This window comes from Leptinotarsa decemlineata, unplaced genomic scaffold, assembly GCF_025532065.1.
Source record: "Leptinotarsa decemlineata unplaced genomic scaffold, Ldec_3_MD MMD2_tig00002974_RagTag_RagTag, whole genome shotgun sequence".
Classification (NCBI taxonomy): Eukaryota; Metazoa; Arthropoda; class Insecta; order Coleoptera; family Chrysomelidae; genus Leptinotarsa; species Leptinotarsa decemlineata.
Window position 1 is genome coordinate 3,586,862 of NW_027412578.1, and position 19,073 is coordinate 3,605,934.

Below are 19,073 nucleotides of genomic sequence, written 5' to 3' on the forward strand. Positions count from 1 at the left end.
CGGACAGGATGTGCAGCTCAGAGTGACGTATACAACGCCATTCACAAGAGGTAACAGCAGTGAAGAACTCTCACAGAGGCATGGATATACACATAACTCGGAAATATCTGGTCATCGGAACTCTCGGGGAAAAACAAAGTTGCTGCTACGACTATGCTTGCAGTTCCAATCTTACTCTACTGGTTTGAAGCAGTGGAGTGAATTAGACGGAGATGTACTAACACGGCGTTAAGACCCGGAAAATATCTTCATAGTAGTTTGCATCCCAAATCCTCTGTTCCACAGTTGTACTTCTCCCACAACAGGGCGGCTGAGGACTTTTGAGTTTGGAGTCTCTGCATGGTCCGCGAGCATGAGAGCAGGCATTGAGCGTTTCTATTCAGCGCAGCGGCCCGAGCGGCTGATGGACTTGGTTTAGTTTTCACTGAACAAATGGGTTGAGAGTCAAAGCGAGTATCTGAATCTCATAACTGTCTTCAGCAAACAGTAAATTTGAAGAAAACCGCGTGCAGGTCACAGGCATGTATCACAATGAACCTGGAAATAGCTAACCAGCCCTCAACTTTAGATATTTGTAGGCACTGCAGCTGACAGCAACATGAACTGGAATAGTCGATGATAAACAAATATTACTTTACGATTCTTCATCCCATTTCATAAGATAAAGCGCCTCAGATAGACCACGTATTCACGATACAGAAGAAGGTTCAATTCGAAATAAGGAACATTCAAATCGTACTCGTATAGTTTTTATTCCGTGTCTGTCTGATCACTATGAGCAGTCTATAGCGATTATGACGAAACAACAAAGGGTAATAGAGCACAGCAGGAAACGGTGTGTGAATAATTACAGTTGGAAGAATTCAAACATTCTCTAAACAAAGTTGACTGGTCTATTTTTTCAAAACAGGAATACTCAGATCCTAATGTTTTAATGAACACTTTGACACACACGTACCAGACTTTGGTCATCAAACACTTAAAAAGTAGAGAATCAGAATAAACCACCCGTCGAATGGTTCAACCAAGAGCTCCGGCAAATGAGAGAAACATTATCGAGGTTGAAAACTATATGTGACGTAAGTAAAAAAGAAACGGATAAGGCCATATTTAATGGATTCAAAAATACAGGAACACTGTCAAACAAACAAACAAAATCCATATTACAATTTCATTGCAAGCTCGGAAAACAAAGCTAGGGATAGTTGGAAGATTATAAATTATGAAAGGAATGCTTCATCCAAAAAATCAGGGAAAGTTCATATAAATGCTGATGCTTTTGTCGACTTCTTTGCCACCTTAGCAGATAACCTGATTAACTCACTCCCTGGAGGAGTTAGTTAACCACGGACCCAATTCGAGGACCAATTCTAGATCTCGAGGTACAAACCCATGATATCAAATTGTCACTATCATCATTTCACAATTACTTCCAATATCTCACGTTGGTGTCGAGTCTAAGGACATAGCCTGCCACGCCGATGATCAGCGCTGCGTTCAATTCTGCGATCTTTATTCCCCAATGACGTGTGCTGAGACATCACAAAGGTGTGGAGAGCCGGAAAAAGTGACAGGTTGAGGAAAGCGTGCCACATGACTGGGTGGTCTGTCGTGTTGAGGGATACGCCGATCGTCAGTTTGAATTATTTATGCCCACAGAAAATTCAAATCTCCCGCCACGATGTTCTGAGATGCAGAACCGTGTGCTCTGTTAGCTGGTAAGATGCGTGACAATTTGAGGACGCTACGTGACAATTTGGTACACTCCGATTGGTTCACCGCTGGGTGACAGGACACCACGAGACTGGGTAATCTGTATGCCTTGTATGGCGAGCTGAGAGGCAACCTGGCTGGTGTGATGACATCACAGTCTGCCTGAATAGGGGCTACTTTTTCTAGACAATTTTACATTATTTACATTTTTTATACTTGGAGGTATTTTTACTATAAGTCGTGTAGGATAAGCCTATGGAGATATATGTAAATTCATGTGTAGGTGTGATGTTCCTATTTAGAGTGGAAGCATTGGTCTTTCTTCGTAAATAGTACATTACTTTAATTCTTGTTCCGAAAGGTGGAACTTTGACTTCCTACAAATGTATTGCATGGATATGTAACGTGACCAATAAGGTTCTATTCTATTCAAGCACATGCTCGATTGAAATTTGGGAAGCAGAATGTCAGATTCTCCAACTTTATAGAAATATAACAGATCTTTAAAACCCACAGAACACAATTATTCAAAGCACGTTTTTTTGGATTCACCCCACTTTGCAGCGTTTATGTTGAAACATTTTTTCCACAAGAACCCCGTTCAGATAATTGACCAACTCATATGATATGAATTACGTAGAAATAATTCGACAGGAAACTCGCAAGAGCAAAGTTTCACATTTCGTCTTGATTAACCATTTCCGCGGGATATTCCAGGAAGAAATGTGATTACCCGCTGTATTCAACATCAAGATTCGTTTCCTGCAAAATGATTCCCTGGGCTGTGTAGTTTATTCGAGACCTTCGTTTCCTTTATCGAAAAGGAAGTTTTGGGAGATAAGAATATTCCGGGAAAAACAATTTTTGTCACCATAAACGGTTATTATCGTGTAGGACGGAAGAAAAATGTTGACCACTGTTACTAAGTTCATATAGTTTATAATTTAGATGACATACTCGCCTCAAAGTTTTTAAGTTACTAAGAATATACAACGAGTAGGTACTACTGATAGGACAGTGAAATTATTGATATACTAAAAATTTGAGCATTTTTCACTTTATAACTAATGAAATTTCCATATGATTCGAATGAAAATTCAGATGAATTGTTAATATTATTTCGTTGAGAAATCGTCTATTGGGATCAAAAATTTACAGATTCAAATTTATTAAATTATATTGACTACCTAGAAAAAATATTCAATCCAGTGCGAGAACTTTTACATTTTTCGAATATATTTCGCTACTGAGTTCTATAATAATAATTTTATTTGCCATATGAGATCAGTTACATTAAAAATGTGTATATACATATGAAATGGTAAATGAATTGCAGCAATCACTAAACGAAGGTCTTTGAAAGTGGTGTAGTAACCTTTTTCCGAATATAATAAATAAACATTTCTGTTTTTTTCATTACATACAATTTGGCTTATTATCACATACTAGCAAATACATAAATTTTAATAACACATACAAACTAATAGACATATACATATACGTTTTTGATCAGATAGAAAAATAATAAAATTGTTGGGCGTATTAGGCTACGCCCATAATAGTTTTATTATTTTCTATCTGATTAATACCGTAGATTGTTGAGGAGAGTGGTATGACGACTGCTGCCTAGGACCTTCCAAATTATTTTTTAGTTTTTAGTACATTATCCACATCATAATTATCTTTTTTTAAAAAAACCATTCAACATACAATTTTTTATCTTACTTTATTCAAAAAGTCTGTTGAACATTTATGATTTTAACTCATTATATGACTATATGTACCTTCGGAAAATCAATTGCGAATTGGCTTGTCCTTTGAAATAAATGAATTGATTATCATAACTGTTGGAGGCGTTATATTGTAACTGAACAGCAATCAAAGACACAAGAAATGTGTACACTTGAAAGAATTCGTCAGTGTGACTTTCAAAACAGCTTCTGGAAAATATTACTAATAGCTCAGCCAGCCGGCAATGTAAACAAGTCATCTTCTCGAAAATAATTTAACAATTTCCTGCTCAACTCCATAATAGAATAAATATTTTCTTAAAAATGAGGCAAGTGCCACAAGTTTCGCACGTGTGCCGGTTGCTGATCAACATTAACTCAATGAATTAATAATAGGGGTGATTCAACATTGCAAGGTTTTCGTAATTTTCCATTCAACAAGTTGAATTTCAAATGAAATATGTGGGGATAATATGAAATAAATCGTTCATAATTATTGCAAACATTGAAGGGGTAATTTTTAGGAGGTAATAGCTTTTGAAAAAGGAATGTTTTGGCTTTTTACCTCTCCAAAGCTTATTTTCATATATTTTGCTTTCTTTTGTCCTTCGGAAGTTTCTCTCATTTCTTATACAAAGTTAGGGTCTTCCGAAGTTGAGCAATGGGGAATGTTCCTCCTGACGAAAATCAAGTAGTTTTCATAAAAGACCGCTTAAACAACGCATTTTAAACTTATCATTTCAACCTTTTTCTTTGAAAAATTATTTAAATACTTAAAAAAGGGGAATGAAATAATGCATTCAACATTTAAAGGGATTCGTTTCTATTTCATAAAGGACAATGAATCTGTTACCTGTATGAGACAAAACAAAGATGACATATTTCAAAGGCGTGCTGTTCTGTTTACTTATGTTCCGAGTTCCGAGACATTCTGTGGCATATGCCATTTTGTGCACCTAACCTATATTCCTCTATATAAATAAATAACAAAACAACTGGTGTTTATGTGGCTTGTGGAGGTGGTATTGAACTATAATTTATATTTTGCCTTAATTGTTGAATAATAAAGATAATTTTCCTTTTTTGAAGTAGAATATCTAGGTATATATGAATTATTTCAACTTGATATAGGCGCTGTTGCCAATATGTGAATTAGGAACAAATCCCTTTAAAAATTAAAACCCAACATTTGAAACATCACTTTGCATACTTTTCGAAGTGAATTTGAAAAACTCATGAAATAAACTCAACTTTATTTTGTTCAAACTTGCATTTGCTGTAATAACCCAAATTGAGGAACATTCCCCATTGGTAACGCCCATCTTGTTGAAGCTACATCTGTCATTTATTCAGTCAGATTTGCCAAATACCCATGGCATTCAACAACACGTGCAAATAATAAATTGTTTTATCAAAATGGGTGTTCTGTTACGGCAACGTAACGCGCGGCTCGCCCATTTTACGGTCACCATAATTGACCTACCGAGAGGACAATTCGCAATGTGATGAACTGGAGCCCACTGGTTCTGTAAATAATCGACCAACACCCGTACTTCGACGAAACGCAACATCTGAAAACATCGCCGCTGTCTGTAAGGCGCGGTTCCCACTGGACATACGATAAGCGATGCAACAGGTGATTCGATAAGCAATCCGATCCTGATTTGCATTATGCATGTCTAATGGAAGCAACTAATCTAGTGCACAATGGAGAGATCGCGATACTACACCGATAATTATCGGAATCGCGTCGGTGATGGGGACACAGCTGCCGGGTTTTGCTCGCGAAAGAGATGCGCCATATCCTTCGATACGTTCATGTCGGGTCAGCAAGAAGATGTGCAATCCTCTATTTCCTTCGTGAAATTGGTGGAGCAGAACCCATGCTTCTCCAGTTCCCTTGACAGCAATCTCATTAAAACATGGTAACCATTTGAGCTAATTCTATAAAACTCTGTAAATTTCTGTTCATGTTGAGGGAGCTTACGGAAAACCACTGCCGAACTGTGTTTAATATTAAACATTATATGGGTGCACCCAGTATTTCTTAGATTCCCGTTTCTTTTTTTGCAAGTAGCGGTAAGCAAAAACAACGTCCTCCTGTAGGAGATCATGACGACTGATGAAAATAACTGCTGCGTTGCTTATCCTATAGGTTATCGTTTCGCTCCACTGTGTACTGGTGTATTGCGAAGATAAAAGATTGCTCATGTTGCATCGCTTATCGTGTCGCTCCAGTGGGAATGACACCTAAAGGCCGGGACACACCTGTCATACAGCCTTCAGATCCTCCTACCATCATACAGTCGGACAAGTGTCTGAGAGGGAAATGGTACTTCAGTCCGAATAGAGTAGTACACATCGTTCCAATACGTGGCCAATCCCGATCTTACCCGGCTCCGTTCCTGTATTCGATCATGATCCGATCGTACAGTCTATTTGTTCTCCAGCTGCGGGACGCGTATCGCATGGAGTTTGTATGATATTTGAGTTTTTTGTTTTCTTCAAATTAAATTTAAAAAATGTCATTAAAACCGGAGGAGCTTATTGAACAAGTCAGAAAATATCCAGTTCTGTATGATCAGACTGAAGAGCTGTACCGCTGTTCTCTATGAGAGCTCTCCGATTTTCTTCATCTTCTTCTTCCAAACAGAATGCCATGATGGCTAAATTGCATGATGGCTGAAATTCTTGAACATTTTGCTTAGAGGACCTTCCGAGATATTGTTTGAATCGACACTGGCGAGAGTGGCAAGTGTATCAAGCCGGAGCGGTAAATCGGAAAGAAGTCGGAAACATGTATGACAAGTGTGATTACCCACTGGCGATCCTGCACCGATCCGGTTTTGGGGCAAAATCAAACCGGAGTCGGATTGGAGAGGTGTATGAAGAAGTGTGTCTCGGCCTTAACAGTGTGCAGGAGAATCCAAGGCAGTCGATTTCGCATCGCTCACAAAAAACTCGGCCTTTCACAGACCACATCTTGGCGAATTTTTCGTCATGACTTGGGCCTGCACCCGTAGAAAATGCAACTGAACCAGGTAAACGACCATAGACAACGACGTGTGTTCGCTGAATAGGCTCTAGAGTAGTTGACAACTGACCCTAATTTTCATCGGAAATTAGGTACTAGTTGCTAGATGACTGGGTACGTGAACAAACAAAATTGTCGATTTTGGGACGATACCAATCCGCATGAGATCCAAGAGCGTCCTATGCATCCCGAGGATGGTGTGGATTTTGGGCTGGCAGCATCATTGCTCCATATTTCTTTGAGAACGACGATGGCCAGGCCAGCACTGTCAACGGCGACCACTATAGGTCAATTATCACCAACTTCTTTTGGCCTGAATTGGATGATCTAGACATTCTAGACACCAACAGGATAGTGCTACGTGCCAAACAGTTCTTGCCACATTGGATATGATTTTCTGCACGAGCGATTTGAGGGCATGGTCATCTCACGGGTACATGATGCGAACTGGCCACCAAGATCGTGCGATTTGACCCCATTAGACTTATTCTTAGTGGGGATTTCTTACGTCGCTGGCGTAACCGAATAAGCAACAAACCACAGAGGTCCTCAAAGCCAACATAACCCAAGCCACCGGTCAAATTCTAAAATCAACTGGTGATCACACAATTAAATAAAGTGAAACAAAAATGATCACCACAGAAAATCATAAAAAAATTGGAAAACTCAAAGAATCCGCTTATATTCTTTTATACAAGTATCATAGGACATATACAAGCATCATAGGAAAATGATGCTTGTATGATCCCGACATACTTTGGTGATCCCTACATACTTTGGTGATCCCGACATACTTTGGTGATCCCTACATACTTTGGTGATCCAACATTGCTCTGTTTTTGAAAACCAAAGGCTTTCACGAGGCTTACAGAGATAATAATCGAGAAGCAAAAACAATGAAAACAAAATAATCAATGTTGAATAGATCAGGAGTATATATAGGCCAAACGGGGGGAACCTTTTCCCAAAGAATAAAAGAACATATGAGTAGTTTATTGAATGTGAAAAATAAGTCAACTTTTGCAAACCATCTATTGGCAGGGGGGCATGAGTTTGACAAAGGCTATAACGTAATACATTTGGAATAGAAATGTTTAAACCTCGATCTTTCGAAATGGATAAAATGAAAAATTCAAAAAATGTACTGAATGACCAAATAGAATTGAATTATTTGTCTCTGCTAAATTTCTTGTCCAATGTATTGGTGATTAAATGAATTGGTAAACTTTATTTCATTATGAATAAATTTTTGAATCATTACTTCATTAACAGGGAAATAACTTTTATAATTGGATAACCCTTACAGCGAAGTTACAGTGCATATGACCAGACTAATTACTATCCTTCAGAGTTAAGAGGAAAGAAAATACAATCAACGTAACATGTAAAATTCAAACCTGTCCTTGTTCGACACCTGAACAAAGTCATCATCATCAACGTATTCGCCGAAATAAAATGCGTGTAGACTGCAAATGAATGAATTATAATGCACAATGTATAAAGCCGCGTATAAGGAATTGTGACGTTACCACTTCAAAGGTTGTTCGAGGTAGTTTATAATTAAAAATAAGTGCACTCACTTTTGCGCCGTTGCCAGTTCTAAACGTGATTAACAGAGACAAGAGTATTCCTGACGTAAATGTAGACGTCAAACTTAAGATAAACATCTTAATAACGGAAGATTCTGGAATGCACTCGATTAATTAATTTATCGATATCGTGCATACCCCCGTCAGTGAAGGGGGATTTTTCAAACATAATGATACTTTTTCATCGAATAATATATGGAAATTGAAGCTCAGGCCACTTTTTTCTTTACCATCCAATTCGAGTTGACCGAAAAATAAATTAAGTAAGTGAAGTGAGTGAATTCATTCAATGGGGAATGTTCCTCCTGACGAAAATCAAGTAGTTTTCATAAAAGAGCTCTAAAACAACGCATTTCAAACTTATCATTTCAACCTTTTTCTTTAAAAAATTATTTAAATACTTAAAAAAGAGGAATTGAATAATGCATTCAACATTTAAAGTAATTCGTTTCTATTCCACCATTTGGCAACATCGGTTATAGCTAATAAAGGACAATGAATCTGTTACCTGTATGAGACAAACAAAGATGACATATTTCAGAGGCGTGCTGTTCTGTTTACTTATGATCCGAGTTCTGAGACATTCTGTGACATTGACATTTTGTGCACCTAACCTATCTTCCTCTATATAAATAAATAACAAAACAACTGTTGTATATGTGGCTTGTGGAGGTGGTATCGAACTATAATTTATATTTTTTGCCTTAATTGTTGATTTATAAATTATTTCAACTCGATATAGGCGCTGTTGCCAATATGTGAATTAGAAACAAATCCCTTTAAAAATTAAAACCCAACATTTGAGACATCAATTTGAATACTTTTCGAAGTGAATTTGAAAAACTCATGGATTAAACTCAACTTTATTTTGTTCAAACTTGCATTTGCTGTAATAACCCAATATGAGGAACATTCCCCATTCATTTATAAGACAGACACATATTCGTCTATGACAGAAGAAAAAATATATATATATATATATATATATATATATATATATATATATATATATATATATATATATACAAAAATTAGAGATTATATAATTCTAGGAGAGAAATGAAATTATTCATATTCTTAACTGAAATGACAAACTGAACTGAGTGTGTTTGAAACCGCGACACGTGTTTCGCTATACAATAGCTTCTTCAGTTTATGATTGAGGAAGCTATTGTATATATATATATATATATATATATATATATATATATCTATAGTTGCGTACATATGTATATATATTCACAGGTATCTTTTATACTAATTTTAGAGTATCAACCATGTAACAGAATTGTTTTTTTTTTGAAGGGAGGAAAGTGTGATATATCGGCACGTTATTTATATCATTCTGTATATATAATGGAAATAAACTGCCCGATTCTAGTTTGTTTTTATTACTACTCAAAGCACAACATACTTTTTATATTGTTATAAAAAGTTGCGCGACGTCTCCTTTTGTTTCAACCTTCATGAAAATAAACATTGTGAATTGAGTTTCTAAAGGAGCTGCTGTTTCATTTACCTGCGCAATTATAAATTGATTTCAAGTTATTACAGTTGTCAAACCAAAGTATAGAAAAGTTAAACCAAATAACAGGTATGTACGAGGCCTTCTATTTTTTCGAAATGTAATAAAAATTGAGAATTTCTTCGGAAACGATATAAAAGTGGCAACCGCGATATCGATACACAACTGATACCTTCACCGTTCCACCGAGCCGGTGTATTATAAATAAAGATGATGTCACCCAACAAAACGTACGCTGCCAGACCGATAGGAAAGCTATGCTGCACGAGGCTGTCTGGCCCCAACTTTGATGATCCCATTTTTTCGATACTTATCAATCGGTACAAAATCAATGGTACAAAAAAATAAAATACCTCCAAGTTTTCGAGAAACATTTTCTGTCTCAGTATTTGATATCCAGAGATCACGTACTTCATAGCACCAACCGTGACAAAAAAAATAGTAATTTATATAACGAGTCCGGAAAATACTGGGTTTTTGGACGAGTAGATGAAATTCTGGTGCGAGCCCAAAAACTGTTTTCGGATGTGTTGCGTACACTATTTTTTCGGCAACCGTGTAGAATAACAAATCAATGAAACGCATTTCTCTTTATATTTCTTTGTAGAATAAAAATTCAAACTTTTCAATTCTTACTTGTATTAAAATTGAAATTCGAACAGAAGATACATAGTAACAGAAACATACAGACTCATAGAAACTAACAGACATCTCAAGAAAGCGGTTTAAAATATTACAAAGTTCACATATACCAAAAATTGCATCCAGGTGATCCTGAAAAGCGATTATAATTTTGTAATTGGCTAATAAGAAGACCTGATTTTCCTGTTTTCCTGAAAAATGTAATTTGGACAGATGAAAGCACTTATACGAATTGTGGGATATTCAACTGAAATAACGAATACATTTGGAGCATAAACAACCCCAGGCAGTTCCGAGAAATTCGACCTCAAGTGTGGGCAGGAATTTACAAAGATAGAATTTTGGGTCCTCATTTATTTGACGGAATTCTGAATGGAGAAATCTATCACCAGTTATTAATGTCGATTTTCGAAGACTATTTGGATGATCTACCTTTGGCTAACTATAACAACATCTGGTTTCAACATGATGGTGCTCCACCACACACTACCAGACGAGTATCTAATTACCGGACTGAAAGGTTTGATGATGAAAGGATAGGGATTAATGGTGGCCAGCAAGGTATCCAGACTTAAGTGTTATGGATACATTCTTATGGGGTACACTGAAAAATAGAGTTTATGGCCAGAGGAAATATCAAAATATTCAGGACCTTCAACACACCATTGTTAGAGAGTTCGGAAGATTGAAGAGTAGGGAAATTAATCGTGCAGTGAATAATAATCGAAGAAGCGCACAGTTGTGTTATCATGAACAAGGCCAGTATTTTGAACATTTGCTGTGATTCACTTTTGTCTTTATATTTTAGTTAATAACGCTCATACAAGGTAATAAGCCTGATGTAGTCCTTCTGGACCACTAGAGCAAGACGATATTTGTCGTAGAGTTTTCAGCTTCTAACGAGACGAATATTGTCCGAAGAGAGGAGAAAAAACGGATAAAATATCAAGATTTTCTCTTCGAACTCTCGCAGACTATATCCAGACCACTCTGTCAAGATGGTTGTTCTGATTATTGAAGTCCTTGGTGGAATGAATCCCAAAATCATACCGACTTGCCGCACTAAGGCAGAAATCTTAGCCGGAAAGATAAAAAGGCTGTCCTTCTTGGCTCACTGCGCTTGCTCAGGGCACATGATTCTGGGACCCAATGATCACTTACCCCACGGTGTGGGGAGTGGTCGTTGGTTGATCATGCTGGCGGGCCTTCCCGAATGTATCGGGGATAGAGCCTGACAGCGCATACTACGATAATAATAATAATGACTGGTTTTATTGATAAGTTCATACATGGGTAACCAGTACATACATAGCAGGATTCATTTTTCGTCCATGTTCAAAACATTAATTAATAAATAACCTTTCCTTACATTATCATATTGATATACATACAATTTAAGTAATAGCCCAAGCTTGTCTCAAATTAAACAATGTCAATATTGAATAGTTCAACTTAGATTATTTTGAAGAATATTTTGTGAGCTTTGAGCTTTAATAATTATCGATAATCTCAAACAATCTATAATAGTTATTTATGTATCAAGGGAATTAGGAGGGCCTTAATTACCGATGGCAAAGTTTGCGTCCCGAGGGACAGCAATTGCCTGAGGTTATTAAGGCTCATTAATTCCCGTGGTACATAGATAATTTTATTTCTGACCGATTTCAATAAAATTTTGTTCATTTTTGAAACGGAAAAATGTACCAATTCATTACCTTCCCGGTATATTTGAATCAGGTACCGTTGATTATAGTAGAGTTTTCTTGTTGCTAGGTTGTTGCTACGTTACTTGTTTATAAACAGAACTTTGTTATCAAGCTGTGTTTGCGGTGAAAACGTGTTTTCTACCCCAAATATAATGGAGGATATTTTGAAAAAAACTGAACAAGCAAGATAATCATTAATTCCATCGAAAAGTGAAGCCGTATACCAAAAAGAATACAAGATATATCTGGACTGGCTGACACGGAAAAATGTTATGCCAAAAGATGTCACTGAAACTGTATTTCTGGCATATTTTCAAGAACTGGTAAGGAATTTTCTATGTTTTTCGGTAGATTTGGTAGTAATTGTGTTTATTCGTTTCAGTCAGAAACGTATAGTCCGAATTCTTTATGGACTAAATGGTCAATGCTAAAATCGATGGTGACTATACATGAGAAACGAGATATCACCAAGTTCAATGAACTACAGGCTTTTTTGAAACGGAAGAGTAAGAGTTATAAGCCGAAAAAGTCTGCTGTTTTATCTCTTAAAGATGTTATCAGATTCCTAAAGGACGCTCCTAATGATATTCATTTATTGCATAAGGTAATTTTTTTCTTATTTTCCTTTTTGTGTGTATTTATTTCCTTTTTTTTGTTATAGGTTGTTTTGATTATGGGTTATTTTGGAGGATGCAGAAGTCAGGAACTTTTGAATATGAAGATATCGGATATAGAGGACCGGGATTCCGTTATGGTAGTGAACGTACCGGAAAGTAAAACTGGTGTATCGAAGAAATTTACAGTTGTGGATGAGAAAGAGTTCTCCGCTTTGCCTTTATTAACACTTTATATGTCTTTGCGTCCTAAAGGTATTGAACGATTTTTTTTGAGCTTCCGACAAAATAAATGTACATCTCAGCCAATTGGAAAAAACATGTTTGGGAAAACCCCCAGCAAAATCGCAATGTATTTAGGATTGCCAAACTCATCTTCCTATACGGGACATTGCCTTCGTCGCACTTCTGCTACTGCTCTAGCCAATGCAGGAGCAACTATGACTAACTTAAAAAGACACGGAGGTTGGAAAAGTTCCACGGTGGCGGAGGGGTATTTGGAGGATAGCATCGAATTGAGAAATAAAACGGCGCGTATGTTGTCTACTTTGTCATCAGAAGAGGCAGGTACCTCGACTGTAGTGAACAGAAGCTCCAGCCATACAAAAGAAGAAATTGTTTCCAGTGGCGGAAGTAATTTTCAGGGAACATTTCAAAACTGTACATTTATTATTTGTAATGACGTGAATAAATAAAATATGCTTCAGTTTTCATTTCTATTTATTTTTACTTGTGAAAGGTAGAGGGAATTATAAAATCTATAATGTCCCAAGGGAGTTATGACCCTCTTTATTGATATAAGCTTATAATATCCCGGTCAGAAATAAACGAATATTGGTACCTGTTGCGCTCTAATCTCCACGTTGTTTCATTCTCCGTGGGATTAATCTATCTCATTACCATTTTGAATGTCGGATTGGCTGACCCTATAATATAAACATGAACATAAACAATGTAGCATTCCATTTTGTCATATAAGTTTATTATTGGTAATTTATTATGCATGATCAATAAGTTTGTGTTAATGATCGGAACGACTATTATGAATACAGAACGATCAACTGTGCACGAGAATTCTCAGAATTTAGATAATATACATGAATGAGAGCGCAATATGGAGAATAGGAGATTATAGGTCGCTTAAAATTGACTTGCTTTACTCAACTAATGTATATAAGCAGTTTTATCGTAGAAATCGTGTAGCCAGTTCATGATTCGGTATATTCAAATTAATATCATTATTACAAGGTATAAAACGAAGTCGTTTCCCGCTGTCTGTTCCTATGTATGCTTAGATCTTTAAACTACGCAACCAAGTTTGATGGTATATGTCTATCTCTTAGGCCGATGACATACTTCGCGATTTCCGGGCGGTTTTTTATTTTTATGCCAACCCCAGCATTTAAATGGAACATGCCAGTGTTTGCGATTTTTAACAGCGGCAAGGGCGAACAATTAGGAGAAAAACCAAGGTAAACGAATGGGACCCGACAGTGTCGGCTATTTTCGAGCGGTTTTTTAGTTGCCATTCGAGCTTGGAACTGAAAACTTTAATTTTTAGAGTAGAAAATCACCCTTGTTTGTAGGACAAAAGGGAGTATATACTACAAGTATGAATTTTGTTTTTCTGATGCAATCTTTCTGTAGCAAAGGTCGAACAGTTGCCACAAGTTCATCGAACGACTTAATGGACATTCGGTAATAGGTGGTACGGGTGCGCGTCGTACCTCTTTGGGTGGCGTCTTCCAGCAAGAGTGTCTTCTGTTTCTGGAGCGCAAAGGAATATCACCATTTGATTGTGAAATATCGCAGCAGCAGCAACAACAGACTTCATAGTTGCTTTGAAGGCGCCAACGATACTATAGGGAATATTTCCCCTCCAATCTTAAACCCGGACTGCCAGAAAATCACTTGTAAATTTCCGTTCGGAAATCGCGCTGGAAAAAACCGCTCGGAAATCGCGAAGTATGTCACCGGCCTTAGGGATAACCCACAATAACCATCTTTTATCCTCGAGAAATACTGGCTTATTTACGAAGCGATTTTAAGCAATACAGCATTAATCATTATCCAATTAAGTACCTTAAATTCATTGTACATTCAATTTAGATTAATATGGCCCTTAACAGCATGTAATTCAATCGAATATTTTTGAATATATTACAGATTTAAAATGCAGGGACATAGCGGCGGCGGCGGTACCAGCCGCAGAGGGGGGGCGGCGCGTGCTTATGAATAGCGCGTCGAAGGCAGCGCTTCGTCCTATAGCACTTACTTCATGGTTAGCAGCGATCGCAGGCCTTTATATGTATATTTTTTATCATTGCACCATGCGGAGTCGGGGCAACAGTGCTTCCCCACAGCAGATCTGCAACACTCTTCTTGACACGAGTTTCCTTTCAAAATTCGTGTCAGATAAGTACTAAATCTTCAACTCTAAATTTGCCTGTTTATATACAAAATTAAATCACCTCCTACTTTTATTTCAGTTGTGCATCCATGGATACAAGTTGCCGGAAAAATTTCTGAGAATGTCTAGTGTAATGATTAACAGAAAAACATATTTCAAACAGATTTTAAACAGATTTCAAACAGATGTATCGGTCTCAACAGTTTTAAGCAATGTTTGTTTGAAGGTGATTGACAATGTTTCATGATGAATTTCACTAGTTCGGACTTCCATTGTCTACTATATGAAAAGATCTGTCCCGTAGGAGAATCTATTAGACCGTGCTTTTGGGCTCTGTAATATGAAGGAAGGTCTCGAGAAGGAACTAGACATCATCAAAAATGATCTTCAACGGAATGGCTACTCCAAAGCGATGGTAGAAAAGACTTAGGCTAAAAGACAGCAGGAGCCTCGCAAGGAAGAGAAGCCGTCACAACCAGTGCTTGCACTTCCCTACATCAGAGGATTATCGGAGAGGATAAGAAGAATTGGTTCCAAGTACAACATCAGAACCTGCTTCAGATCCGGTAACACTATCCGTAGCAGCCTCACGAAAACCAGGCCACCAAACGCGGACTGCGATTGCAAGAATTGCATTTACCGGATACCCTGTGAGTGCGGAAAATCCTTTATTGGTGAAACTAAGAGGCCATTGAATGTTCGCATTGCCGAGCACAAGAAACACACACAGCGAAGGGAAACCAGCAAATCAGGAATAGCAGACCATGTTTGGACCCATCAACACGACATCGAGTGGTCCCAACCTGAGATCTTGCACAGAGAGGAACTTTGGTTTAGGAGAAAATTTAAGGAAGCCGCATACATGTTGTCCAACAACGTATTCAGCCAAGCCAGCGTAGAAATACGCAACATATGGAAACCCATCATCAAGCAAAAAATGACCAACTCCCGCCAAACCGGTCATCTCCCACGGAACCAGTGAAGCGGCAAATGGAAAGCGGGGAAATGTGAAAGTACTCGAACGACCTATAAATACTCATCTCTCGGAAGAATCAGTCCAGTCATCACCCGAAGACGATTGTAGATACTAACAATCGAAACTTCGTGAACTAACGTGACTTGGAATCTCTCCATTTTTTATTTTTATTTTCTTTTTTCATTTCTTCATTTTCATTTATTCAATTGTTCTATTTTTACTTGTATTTTATTTCACTATTATCTCATTTCAGGTTTATTTTGCTTAATATAATTGTTATTTTCAGCTATTTATTTTTAATTCTTCTCTTTTAGTTGTTTCAGGGATTTCAAATGATTTTATATGGTAGACAATGGAAGTCCGAACTAGTGAAGTTTTAAGCAATGTTCTTGAAACGGGTTTCAATAGCACATCAGATAGACCATCATACTGGAATCTATTGCGAATGTGGGAAAATAGAAACATTGAATCATATATTTTCAACTTGTATAAGTTGAAGTACGGAACGCTGTTCCGAACTTGAACTTATACAAGCAACAAGCCCCAATAACCATTCAAACAGTGCTATACAAACCTAATATTGAAATTGATTATCAAACATATTGAATATAATAAATTTGAACTGTACAAGAATGACCTGAAAAAACTACTTTCTTCACTTATTCCACTTTCACACATCCTTAAAGCAATCATAACTATACCCTATATTTGTGTAATAATATCTAACAAACTTCATCACAGAAAATATTTACAAGAAAAAGAAGATCAACACGAATAGATAGCAAAACAAGAAGGATTACAACATGGTACATACCAGACAAAGTTCAATGCGCCTGAATGGAAGCAAAAACCAAACACATCATAAAGAGAAAGAGAGAGAGAGAGAGACTAACATCATAACCTGATCCCCCTGGAAGAAGGGTTGGTTCACAGATGGATCAAAAACACCTTCCGGTTCTGGTGCAGGTGTTTTCAGTCGCAGACCCAGGACAGTTATACCTGGAACCTATGCGATTGTATTTCAAGCGGAAATTTACGCTATTGAATTGTGCGCGGAGAGATTGGAAGAATCCAACCTCATACACAGGTCAATAAAAATATTCTCGGATAGTCAAGCGGCATTGAAAGACTTAACAGATTGTCCCTGGTCTGGATTCCTGGCCATACTGGCCTGGATGGCAATGATGCTGCTGACTCACTTGCAACACCTGGATGACAAGAATATTTATGGACTTCTGACATAATCTTCCAGGATTGGCTCAATCCAATTTGTTGGACTTCAGTAGGGATGAACTACGATATCTAACAGGCCTTCTTACAGGTTACTGTCATTTGAATAATCTTATGTAGAGACTCGCACTATCGGAAGACAGTGTGTGTCGCCTCTGTTTGCAAAATGATGAAACAGCAGAGCACATATGTTGTGCTCCTCCACCGCAACCTTTGCGGGTTACGGTGGAGGGTCGAATAGACCCACTCACTTTGTAACTAACCTAACCTAACCTAACAACATAACCTAACAAACCAAACGTCGCCGTCGACAGTTCATTCAAACTCCTTCTTAATGTTTCAAACGTTTTGTTAGTTATTCTGCTATTCTTGTTTCAAAAACTGTGTAACTAACACGTTTTTACAACTTTGCTGTATTGGTCTTGTAATGGTCTTTTGATTTGCTTTCGGGTTTTGCCGTGGTCTTTGGTTATAACCTTCAAACGTTTCAATTGCAACTGCGGCAGTCATATTCAATGGCGTGATCGAAGTACTTTTCTTGATGTGTCAACAGTTGACACATTCCTATATAAGAGTAGTGGTCCTTCTATGTTATGTTATAGACATTGTTTCGTTAGTGTTCACACTTAATTAATGAATGCAATGACGAGTCCAAACTATTTTCTTAGGAATCTTTTGTTCAAATATATAATCGACCTGAATTGTAATCAGTTCAACTGAATAAAGCAGAGTCACATGTGTCCTATATTAATACTCCGATTTGATAGATTGCAAGTTGGACGAGATAAGATTGACAGTTTGGTTGAACAAATCCATCATCAACTTTAGTTGTAATGAGAAACTGGCAAAAAATCCATTATTATAATACTTTTAATATACCTCAACATGTTTGTTGTAGATAAAAAGTTAATATTACTGTTCAATAATTATCTTATCCTTGGTAAACATATGACGTCAAGTGGCCATTTTCGTGATAAGGTTCAAATAAATATTTTTCCAAAATGAAAATCGAAAGTTTCATTGTCACCTTACAAGGAAAAAAATTCACGACATCATGTAGGAGAAAGTTCTGAAACAAAATAGGTTATAGGTAGAAATTTTTCACCAATTAAAAAAAAAGACCATGACATATCTGATTATTGTGTTTCGACTGATTAATAAGTATTTCGATAAGTATCTCTGCAAAAGAAACGAAAATCATCTAGTAACAACGTGAAACGAATTATTTGAAAACTTTGGACTCATGAAATACCGATTAATAAACAATATGAATTTAGCGTCAATCTTTTCAATAAAATGAGATTCTCAGATGAACGTCTCCTCATTTGTTGAAGGTAGAAAACAAATAACAACTATCAATACATATTAGAAACGGGTATTAACAAGACTCCACTCTAGATTCGAAGATGTTTATTTTGTGAGTAAACAATCTAGACTCAGTTTTTACCAAAGTTGATTTTTTAGCCTATATATTTATAGCTGAGTACTAAACTAAATTGGTGGTCCACAATTCTTTATTGGGTAGGTGTGGTGCCAGCAACGAAATCTAATATAAAACTTAATTATACTAACCAAGACATATCTTATTCAAAAACCGAATAGCTTTTGTCGATATTGAAGATTTTCTTTTTTCATTTAATAGATCATTTTTTCAAGTGCCGGCACCTTAAAAAATTGTATTCGCCTAATTTATTTCGTACCCATTTTTGATTTCATTTTGCTGGTTGGTTTCGTATTTATACAGTAATATTATTTCATACAGCTTAGACTTTAAGGGCAAAGCCCAAATCTTTGCCATTATTGAACAGACTTTCATCTCGACACATCCAGAATCATTCTGGTAATGCATGGCTATCTTTTTCAATAAAAACGCCACTTCACAAGTCATAGTTTTAGTTATCTTC

General features: G+C 36.9%; 2 protein-coding genes across 7 annotated transcripts in view; one reads left to right on the forward strand and one right to left on the reverse strand.

The window, feature by feature from the left end:
* The window catches only part of raw (NDT-like domain-containing protein raw), a 245,932-nt gene that overhangs the window by 80,577 nt on the left and 146,282 nt on the right, over positions 1-19,073 (reverse strand). The gene's annotated exons all lie outside the window — the stretch shown is intronic.
* LOC141483074 (uncharacterized) lies at positions 9,322-18,686 on the forward strand. 2 transcript variants are annotated; one of them, XM_074177284.1, is made up of 4 exons: positions 9,322-12,262; positions 12,322-12,543; positions 12,601-12,693; positions 12,809-18,686. In XM_074177284.1, exons 1-4 carry the CDS (start codon positions 12,212-12,214, stop codon positions 12,827-12,829), a joined length of 387 nt encoding a protein of 128 aa, XP_074033385.1. In that variant the 5' UTR covers positions 9,322-12,211; the 3' UTR covers positions 12,830-18,686. The 2 variants fall into 2 exon arrangements, with proteins under 2 accessions (XP_074033385.1, XP_074033384.1); XM_074177283.1 differs by having other exon boundaries at positions 12,601-18,684.

Coding starts and splice junctions, on each gene's coding strand:
- LOC141483074 (XM_074177283.1), top strand. CDS start 12,212: ATGCCAAAAGATGTCACTGAAACTGTATTTCTGGCATATTTTCAAGAA. Junction 12,263..12,321: donor TGGCATATTTTCAAGAACTG/GTAAGGAATTTT, acceptor TATTCGTTTCAG/TCAGAAACGTATAGTCCGAA. Junction 12,544..12,600: donor ATATTCATTTATTGCATAAG/GTAATTTTTTTC, acceptor TTTTTGTTATAG/GTTGTTTTGATTATGGGTTA.